Genomic DNA, 11279 nt, shown 5'->3' with positions numbered 1-11279 from the left:
AAGTTACCGTCGGCACAGGCTGGCCGTCGGCACAGCATCTTGTGCCGACGGCAAAGCCGTCGGCATAGAAATAACGCCGTTTGGCAATTTTGGCTCGAAATTTTTGAAATTTTTTTTTTCAAATTTTTTCAATTTTTTTTTAAATTTTTTTAATCTCTCAGAAGCAACATTTTAACTCTAACTACACTTAACATTAGGTCAAATTCCACTCATGATCAGACTTCCCGGTCAGTCACCCATCCTCACACTACTCCACCCCTAGCACGCTTAACTTCTCGGTTCCATTTAGACTAGATTCCATGAAAGAAATGACACCTTGTTGACAATAATACCATATCAATACTATTAACCCTTATTACTTGATGTCGCGCATCATTAATTTTTGAATTCCAAACAATTACCTACATAAACTACAAGAATAAGTATATTAATCTTGAATTCAAATGGACAATAAAATGATTTATTTTTTCTTTTTTATTTAATATGGAATAATTAATATTTTTAAATCCGTAAATTAAAATTTGACAAATAATATGTCTAAATCGATTAGAAAAATGAGAGGAATCCAAATATGACATCTATATCATATTTTGAATCTAAAAATAATTTTTCCAAAAATTCATGAGCATTAGATCATGTACCAAGTAGTTCAAATCGGCGGGCCTCCTGCCGATTCGGCAGGAATTTGTCATTTTCATGAGGGATGGACGGAAAGGTTCCAGATACACCGGTTAAGAAATTTTCCATCTTAGTTGGTCTATTATTTTTTAAAAATATGTTGGTACCTATGTGAAACTTTAATTTGGTGGTTGCTTCACAAAACACCCTGTTTTCGACACCTCAAAAATAGAAAATGATTTTTTCGTGCGATGAAATGGAAAACTTCCTCCTGCAACATCGTAAGACATCCCAAGATGCACATGTGTGCACAATATGGGCATATTATCACAAACTATGCCACGATTCTATCCATAACATTGGTTGTTTGACCTAAATGTCATGAAACCTCGAACATGATAGCTCATTTTGTGAAGGATTTTTTGTGATGTTCGCAATTTTCCAACTTTAATATTTTTTCTTGCAAATATGACACATAATATGACACCACGCGAAGGTTTCACATTGTTTGGATCGTTTTCGAAATTTTTATGCCCGTTTCAAACTATATTCAAAACGGCGGGCAAGAAGATCCTTTGCCCGGCGCTGAGGCTCGCCAAACTTGCACTAGATCTCTGATGAAATAGCATGTTGTGAACCTAAAAATTATTTTTACAAAAAATCCTGAGCATTATATCATGTACCTGTAGTTCAAATCTAGTCGGCCTCCCGCCGATTCTACAGAATTTGTCATTTTCATGAGGGGTGGACGGAAAGGTTCCAGATACACCAGTTTAGAAATTGTCCATATTATGTGATCTAGTATTTTTGAAAAATGCGTTGGTACCAATGTGAAACATTAATTTGGTGGTTGCTTCACAAAACACCCCGTTTTCGACTCCTCAAAAATGGAAAATGATTTTTTCGTGCGATGAAATGGAAAATTTCCTCCTACAACATCGTAAGACATCCCAAGATGCACATGTCTGCACAATATGGGCACATTATCACAAACTATGCCACGATTCTATCCATAACATTGGTTGTTTGACCTAAATATCATGAAACCTCGAACATGATAGCTCATTTTGTGAAGGATTTTTTGTGATGTTCGCAATTTTCCAACTTTAATATTTTTCCTTGCAAATATGACACATAATATGACACCACGCGAAGGTTTCACATTGTTTGGATCGTTTTCGAAATTTTTATGCCCGTTTCAAACTATATTCAAAACGGCGGGCAAGAAGATCCTTTGCCCGGGCCGAGGCTACAAATGGAAAACTTCCTCCTACAACATCGTAAGACATCCCAAGATGCACATGTGTGCACAATATGGGCACATTATCACAAACTATGCGACGATTCTAGCCATAACATTGGTTGTTCTGTGTGAAATCCATAAAACATCAGACATGATAGCTCATTTTTTGAAGATTATTTTAGATATTTTCAATATTCCGTGTTTCATATTTTTCCAAGATAGATCTTATTTTTCTGAAAATTTTGATATATTATTTGTATTTTTCTGAATTATAATGATTTAGTTATGATTTTTCGAAGATTAATGTGGTAAAATGGGAAATAGCTATGCCGACGGCAAAGCCGTCGGCACAGGGCTGAAATATGTGCCGACGGCAAAGCCGTCGGCACAGCTTCGACGCCGTTACTTCACCGTTACGACGGAGAGGCTGTGCCGACGGCCGAAACTGTGCCGACGGTTGCCGTCGGCACGTACCTTCATGTGCCGACGGTTTTCCTGTGCCGACGGCTAACCTACTGGCCTGGCCGGAACGGGTCATGTGCCGACGGCCCCGATATTTTGCCGTCGGCACAGGATCTGGCCGTCGGCACCTCGGCGCGTTCCCGTAGTGTAGGGGCACGGTGCATGATCTACTATTAGGAGGCAAGAAGCAAGCAAAAGGGGACGCCTTCAGTCTTTTCCTCACCATTCCAATGACAGACAAGAGAAACATGGAGTCACACTGGACTTGTTGCTCCAGTGTTTTTGGTTGTTATATATGGTACTCCCCATCATTCGCCCACTTATGTGTGCCCTGATCATCCGGGTGGGAAACAAAAGAAAGAAAAGGGCGAAGAAAAGATGAAAGAAAACCTAAAATGGGTAAGCAAAAGATAGAATCAACAGAAAGCTCACATGATTATCACTAACAATTGGCTTTTTAATGAAAGGTCGGTCTGGGGATGGCCCAGGTTGTTACGAATCACTAATCATGCCTGTGGTTGCATTAACAAACTCTTTCTTCCGAATGTAATAAGTTTTGTTTTTCAACAAGCTTTGTTTGTCTCAAATCGTCGGCAGATTATATTCTGCCTTCATGTTTGCTCCCTGTTTATCTTTCGTTAGAAAGCGATAAATGGGAAGTAGAGACTGGAGAATATAAAAACAGAGCAGGGTTGTCTGAAACACAGAAAAGTATCTGAAACATATATTGGCACAACTGTTTGATGCTGGTGATTGTGCATGCACCGAACTGTAGAGCATAATCAAATGGGTCAAACCACTTATCTGAACTTTGACAGGGAAGTTTCTCGGTGATCTAAGCCGCCCTACAAATTGGATATCTATGGCGATTGCAGGTTTGAATAGGCCAGAGTTATGCACAATTAATATTTGATCATTAATTTGTAGGCCAAGCATGGATTCTATTCTGATGCACATTTGGTCAGTCAAGATATCTGCACTGACGCTGACAGCAGCTAGCTAAAGCCGTTAGAAAACGCTTACCAACAAAAGCTTCGATCATCTTGGCGCCAAGCCTCCAAATCACAACCCACTCCAGTTAAGCTAGCGATCAATATTATCCGCTCTTGTATCCATAAGTGAGCCCTACTATCTTTTTTTTGTTGCCCTAAGCACTAGTTGAGATTTGGTAGTAGGTAGTATGATAGAAATCCGGTGGTTGTCTATAGATGATCTAATCGGATATGTCATGGGCGACATTTGTCCCTTTTATGCGAAACAAATGAGATAAGACCGCACGCATACACGTCAATACGGTCATGTCGCTGTGCAATTAGTACAGATATAATGTCAAGATGTGCATTTGTTTGAACTTCGTTCATAAATTGAAGAAGATGTTGTGCACGAATCATTCTTGGGGGGACTTGAAGACAACAGTGACTGATGTGGCGGAATACTCCTAGTCGAACTGATGCATAGCATTTATCACTTCTCAAGACTCGTATTCTCTCTGTTTTAGGATAAGAACTCTCCTTTTGCTCTTAGGGTGGAATGGCCTTTCTGTAGCACATAAACCAGAGCCATAACATGTTGCACACATGTAGTTAATCTTGTAAACTTGCAAGTTCACAACATATATGGGCGGTGCCCGTACAACTGCTTAATGATGGTGATTGTGCAGCCACGCAAACTCCAGAGCACAATCAAAGGGGTCAGGCCACTTACTTGTACTTTGACAGGGAAGTTTTGCGCTGACCCAAGACGCCCTACAAGGTGCATATCTATGGCAATAGCAGGTCTGCGTAGGCTGAGTCATGCACAACAGTTTATTCATGGATTAGTAGGCCAAGAACGGGCTGCTTTCTAAGCATATTTGGCCAGTCAAGATACCTGCACCGATACTGACAGCGGCTAGCCAAGGCCGTTAGAAAAGCTAACCAACAAAAGCTTCAATCATCTTAGGCCCCAGGATCGCAACTCCCGACCCAATCTAGCTTGAGGTCGATATTATCCACTCATGTATCGTACTAAGGGCTTATTTGGTACTAGAGTTTTAGTGGGAATTAGTGGGGATAATCTGCTTCAAACTTTAAATCCCCACTTATATCCAGTACATGTTTGGTGCTAGAGTATGAGCGAGTTTAATTGCCACTTATCCCCACTTTTCCCTAAATTTTAGTGTAATTTTTTCAATCCCCATTACTCTACCCCTACCTAGTGGATTAAAGATGGGGTTTTGTGAGAATTGGGTGACAGCAGAGATTCACCCAATACTCTAGAGTATTATCCCCACACTAGTACCAAACAAGGCCTGAGTGAGCCCAGTAGTAGGGATTTAGTAGTAGCTGTGATAGAAATATGGTGGTTGTGCATAGATGATCTAATTGGACAGGTGTGCTTGTCCCTTTTATGCAAAACAGATATATGATTATATATGATTAGATCGAATGCATGTCACTTGTCGGAAATTTGCTCAAGTAAGTATCAAGGTAATATGTACATGCTTGAAGTATTTCAATTTTTCTCAAACATTGGAATATCATTAAAAAAAAATATCAAGTTCACCTACACCTTGGTTCCCTGACATTTTCACCGTCGATTTCATGTCTGCACTTTATTAGAGATCGATGTGCTTATTTTACACAGATCTTATTCCGCTCCTCGACTCAACTGCATTTTTCACAAACAAAGCACGCCTCACATCGTCATGGTATGGTTCAGATGATAGTTCCAGCCTCTGAGAATTACCATGGGCTTGGAGCCCTCCGGAGCCTCGAAGGAGATGTCGACAGCCGTCTTCTCCCCTGGTGTGAGTGAGAAATAGTTGTCTGAGTAGTGAACTGGAAGGATTCTCGTGTCCTTGTAATTGTTATTCTCCTGGGTGGATGATTCAGAGGTGTGCACTGAAAACTGAAGGAAAAACGCGACGCCTGAATCGGTCCCGTTCACCTCAACTCTTCTCAGGCTGTCATCTGATTTTGCCACATCGGTTCCTCTGCATATTTTGCTCCAGAGGCTGCCAATTCCCTGTACCTCGGAAGTAGCTTCTCGGCCAATGCTGTGGAAACCATTTCTATCATGTAGTTCCATGGTTGAGACGGAGGTTGCGCACTCTGCTGCCGGTTTCTTTGACTTGTTCTGCACAGACATCTTTACCTTGTATGTAGAGCCTAATACAGAAATTTTGGACCCAATCTCGAGTGGAATTGTCTTCTGTCGGTACTCTTCCAACAACTTGTAGTCTTTCCCAGGAAGATGCAGCCAATAGAAGTTTCTGGAAAGTACTTCCTTATCTGATAGCCTGAAGAGTTTAAGTAGTAGAAAATAGACAGGCTTGGCGTTCTTCATCTTAGGGTATTCCATCTCCATAATTTTCTTCACTTTCTTTGGCGGTATCACTATTTTCTCGGTAACTTTGTAATATGGGGATGTACCATCAAGATCCCATACTTGAATATCTACAGCCACGTCTTTAAGTTCATCCGACTTTGTGTTAACTACCTAAAAAGCACTTTTCACGTATCAATTTCTATAATGTTTGGCTGAGAGATTAGCTGTTCTAAGTTGTGCAGAGAGTACCTCTATGTAGTAACTGACCAAATTCAATTGGACATGAATTGGCTCAGCAGCACAACGGCAACCATAAAACCCAGCAGTTTGATCTTGGAGGTGATCATAGAACTGTCCACGTAGTCCGGTCCATGGATTTTGTGTCTTCCAAATTAGAACACCTGTGAATTTTGTCCACATGAAAGAAGTCCATCCTTCCAGGAGTGCTCTGTACTGAACATAGTTGACCAATTGTGCCTAAAGATTAAGGAGGCCATTAGATACAAAACTACATTGCTTCATCTATGAAGCATAAAGTTTCTATAGATGGAGAAAATGGCAGAACTAAATTACTTTTTCACAGAAATCATCAAGATCTGTTGGATGGCCGTATTGTTCAATTTGGTCATGGACCTTCCCTGGTTTCGAGTAGGGAATGTATTTGTGGTAATCCCATATCGGGTTTGGGACTTCTGTTATGTACCCATCAATTCCCTTCCTAAAGATCGGAATGCTCCATCCTTCTGGAGGCATTGTTGCTCTAATAGTCGCAGCGACTGGAACCCCCACATTACCAACTTCAGGGTTGAATCCATATTTGTAGAAACTGTCCTTGAAAAAGCTCTCTGGATACTGGATCTCATATGGACCATCACTGAAGTCGCCTTCGCCATCGGCAAAACCATCCCACATTGATCCTTGAACATACACCCTAGTACCGTCCAGGTATTTGCTTGGATCAGTTGAGTCTTGGGATAGATACTTACCTTGATCTTTTGTTTTTGGATTACTGGAAAACATCGGATGTAGCTTCAAATCATTCTTCAGTGCTCTGTTAATGTCAACTGGTGGGACTTGCTCATTACCACCAACCCATAGAGCTAGACTAGCATGATTCCTGAGTAACTTGACTGTATCTCTAGCACACAGAAGGAAGAGAGCATGGTCCAAAGGACCATCTGGGTTTGATACTGGATCTCCACGGCCATCAACATCTCCAGTTATCCAGAATTCCTGCCATACCTGCATAAAACGGTTTGATGCTAAGTAAACACAGAATGGAACCAAACCGGTTACCATGTGAGTTAAAAAGAATAATATCTTTCCAAAAGGATATTTCGGAACTGTATGTTTCCATGAAACAAGAATCAATGTTATTCAAAACCCTTTATACTCTTATGGTAAACAAATATCTTGCGATCTGGATAAGAAAACATGAAAAATCAATTGCCTGAGACAAATTTAAGCCTACCATCAAACCATATACATCACAGAAATGATAAAAATCAGGCCTCTCTGCTAATCCACCACCCCAACAGCGAAGCATATTGAAGTTCATATCAGCATGGAATTTGATATCAGTCATATATCGCTTCTTTGTTAATCGAAGCAGGCCATCTGACAATATCCAGTTCCCTCCTCGGATGAAAATAGGCTCACCATTTACCTTGAAGATCCTGCAGATGAGTTACATTTAGACATGTTTTCACGGGCACAGATTTTATACACTTGACAGATAATAGAATAAGTTACCTTCCACCAGTGGAATTATCAATGGTACTCTCAATCTTACGGAACCCGAAATAATGACTCCATGCATCGGACTCTCCTAATCCTTTAACATCCACACTAATTTCAACATTGTACAAGGATTGCTTTCCCATGCCATTTGGCCACCACAAGTTTGGCTTATAGAAGAATAGCTGCCAATATATAAAAAATTAAGCATTTTGTGTATTTGGGACTTTATGGCAATATAAATAACTATCACTAAACAGATTCAACACTCAGGGATAGCGCAAGACGGATGCGCTTACACCTAGGTTACCGTGCCTTTGAGAATGAACACTGGATATTTTCTGCTAAAGATCTAGGTAGGAGAATGACAAGCTACTTCCTTACATAACATGACAACAGGAGTCAATTTGGTGCTATGGTGTTGTAATGTGCTGCACTAACATGGTTATTAAGGTGGTCTGTTTACAAAAGAACAGGTGAGGAAATAGACATTGGAGATCCTGAGACCATCGTAGAAAGCATATGATGGAGAGATTATGTTTGATGGAGTTTGGTCGAAGCCTACATCTCCATGGGTCGTTGCTTGGGGTTTCCTCCCCATGTATTAAAAATTGACATAACATAACTGAAGATATTACTCGGTGATGCCTCAGACAGCGTCCCCAACCAACCACCACGAGCGGTCTGGCCACCTTGCCCACTGGTGACCAGACTGCCCCTCTCAGGATCTCGTGTCTATATGTACTGTTTCGTCTAGTCTACTTGGGTACCTTGTGGTGTATCCATTTATTACGCCCAGGTTACAAGTGTTCGACTCCAACACCTAACCATCTGTTAATACCAAGTTCAAATTATAACCCTAAACACATATGTGGCACTAATTCCAACAGAACCCCTTTGCCGTGCTATGTCATAATCATAACTAAAATAAGAAAATTGACAAAAGAATGCCAAAGGCGCAACATGGAAAATTACTTACAGGAGGAATGGTGTATTCAAGAACTGAACTAGGAGGAATTGATATGGCAAAACTCTGAAGATGTTCCACCAAACAAATGTCCTCTTCAAGTTCAGCTGAGACCTGGATTTTCAATGTACAATCTGCAAGCCATGAACTTTTGTTCTCCAACTGAAGTGCACAATGTAGGTAAGATCTCTTAAAATCGTCATGAAAAGTTGAAACCAGATGGGGGTCAGTTATCTTCACGGCCTACATCGGAAAAAAGTGTAAACAGATATAAGCAAAAAACCATGACTCAAACAATCAGCAATCAAGGAGCAGTTTCTTCGATTTGCATTTCATGTTTGCAATATTCATGATGATACCACCAAAGGATAACATAAAGGAGAGAGTATAAGTACATGATAACAGGACTACTAAACTCACCCCAGTTACGCAAATTGACACTTCATCCCAGATTCCAGTGTTTCTATCCCTAGGATGCCAAAAACAATGAGAAATTACTGCTGTTGCAAATTGCGATTTGAATAATCAAATAGGAAAATGAAAGGAAAAAACTCCTGTAAAGTTTTTTTATGGTGGTTTGTTAGTAAAAGTGCAGAAGAAACTATAGGAAGTGGCTATTTGGAACAATTAATCAAATGTGTAAAATAACAAGGACATTAAATATTGTTGCCACTTGGCAGTAGTCTTCGCCACATGGACAAAATATTTGGCTAGTGCTGACTTCTAAAGGAATTAGCACACACCCTGGATTTACTGAAAAAAATGTTGTGCGAAAAGTAATGCAAAAAAAAAGATTCATTATGGTGGATTTTTTTTGTTATAGTGGTCAAAATGGGAGAATGGAAATACAGCATAGAGGCTTTCCTGTGTTTGGTCGACATTTTAATGTGTAGTTTCCTGCCAAATTAGAAACATCATAACTAAACTGCCTTACGATGCTATTTTTGGATGTTAAGAAAAATGTTGGACTCCTGTTTTACAGTATTAAAAAAATCCTTGCTGATAATTCACATGGCAATCAAACTTGCCAGCTGACATCTATACCCCTGATGCGCTGGCCTGGTAATGAGATTTTCAAGTGCCTCAAAAGGGCAGACATGCTATATCATGTATCATGGTGGGGATACATAATGCTTTTAGAAGCAACCCGTTTGAGTGAATTAGTATCATGCCAATATGTGGTCGACGTTGAAAGTCGAGAAAGAGAGTGCATAAAAGGTTTCAAGTTCAGCATAAGGTATTCAAAATTTTCATGAAGTGAATGCAATTAATTATTGGAAATCATAGGAATACACTATTGGTGTTAGAAAAACTAATGCAGAAAAATTATGTGCTTAATAATAACATAATCATACAGGAATCACCAATTACCTTATTGGGCACATCCAATCCCATCCTTCAACATACTGTGTGGCAACATCTTTACCAATCTGAAATGGACCAAGTTGAAAAGTATGACCATGCCGTATTCCTTTTCGGAAGAAAAGTATTGAAGGTGAAATAGAATGAAAGTAACATGTTTTGCTGCAAATCATTGATACCTCGTGATCACCACCCTGGCCTCCCTGGGGAGGAATTGTACCAGGATGATCAGGAGGATGGACGAGGACAGCAAGCAGGTTGCTGCCATCAGGATGCAGAACTTCAGTAATATCAAGGGTGTGCCTTCGGAACATTCCTTTCGGAAGCACCTCCTTATGCCCATTTATGTACACTTCTGCTGAGTAGTTTATTGCACGGAAGTTTAAACTCACGTGCTGATTTCCTGCCTGGAGATGGAATGATACAGAAAAAAAAATTGATAACGTTAAGTCGAGCTCGCATCAGTTAAGAGCAGTTGCGATATTTGGCACCCGTTAAAGCAGATAGTTTTAGATAAGGAAATATGCAAGCATATCTCATAACACCACTTCCATGAGAGAATTCAGTAGTACAATAAATACTAAATGAGTTTTCTTCTATAAAGAAAAGCCAACGGGTGCTAGTGCCTGGGTTGGTCTCGAAACTTAGATCGTGAAGGTAGTTCAACTATGCCGAATTATTGCCTAAGATCACTATACTACACTAGGATCATGCTACATTCCTCATTAAGCAACGACACAATCGCGTAACTGCATACCGGAGCACACTGGAAGGTGGTGAAGAACCAGAAGGTGTAGTACTCCCTCCCGGAGTCTGCGATGTCGATGATTGCCTCGTTGTTCAGCCCGTAGAAGGGGTCGGGGATTAATTTGTTCTTGAGAAGGGTCCCCAGCACGCTGCATTCGGAAGCATCCAAAAGTTTTGTTAGCAGTAAAGCAAGCGCCACGCTCCAAAAGTCCAAATAAACAAATCTTCCCAGTGCTTTACACCCAAACCGCGGATACTCTACCCCCCACGAATCCAGTCAGCCGCTGGAAGATGTAAACAATTGCGGAGGAAAAATCGGCGAGGGGAAGCACGTACGTTCCGGGGACGGCGGCATGCATCCACGGGGCCGCGGCGGAGCTGGACGGCGGGTGGGTGGTGGTGAGCTCGACACCGGTGAGGGCCACCTCGGTGGAGCGCGCGGCGAGCCAGCCCGTGTCGAGCACCCGCTTGCCCACGGCCGGCGCCTCCGCAGCTGCCATCTCGCCGGATCGGTTGCTCGGGAGGAGGATGCCGCGCTCCGAAGGGAAGGGATGATTGGTGTGTTGGTGATGAGTGAGTGCGCGCCGGCGGCGGGCTCTTGTTTTCGGCGGTTGCGAGGACAGGGGCGTCAGCGTCACGTGGACGTGGTGCTGAGGTGGGGACCGGGCAGCGAATTGAAAAATGTATCTCCAAGCTTCAGTTGAAAAAATGTATCTTCAAGCTGCAGTTGAGAAATGTACCACCATGTCAGTTCAAGTCAATATACTTGCCCCTCCGATCTATAATACTTGCAGCTGTATCGTATATCTTTAAACATATTTTAGTGTATGTATT

General features: G+C 41.3%; 1 protein-coding gene across 1 annotated transcript; it reads right to left on the bottom strand.

The window, feature by feature from the left end:
• Positions 1-4847: 4847 nt before the first annotated feature.
• Positions 4848-10945, bottom strand: LOC124707799 (mannosylglycoprotein endo-beta-mannosidase-like). The gene is made up of 11 exons (XM_047239490.1): positions 10782-10945; positions 10456-10594; positions 9878-10105; positions 9708-9766; positions 8757-8805; positions 8349-8579; positions 7385-7554; positions 7104-7308; positions 6206-6874; positions 5882-6109; positions 4848-5803 (listed from the first exon to the last, which is right to left on the bottom strand). Exons 1-11 carry the CDS (start codon positions 10943-10945, stop codon positions 5000-5002), a joined length of 2946 nt encoding a protein of 981 aa, XP_047095446.1. The 3' UTR covers positions 4848-4999.
• Between the last annotated feature and the right edge of the window lie 334 nt (positions 10946-11279).

This window comes from Lolium rigidum, chromosome 4, assembly GCF_022539505.1.
Source record: "Lolium rigidum isolate FL_2022 chromosome 4, APGP_CSIRO_Lrig_0.1, whole genome shotgun sequence".
Classification (NCBI taxonomy): domain Eukaryota; kingdom Viridiplantae; phylum Streptophyta; class Magnoliopsida; order Poales; family Poaceae; genus Lolium; species Lolium rigidum.
The sequence above is the reverse complement of the archived record's forward strand: the minus strand, read 5'-3'. Positions and strand labels throughout refer to the sequence as shown.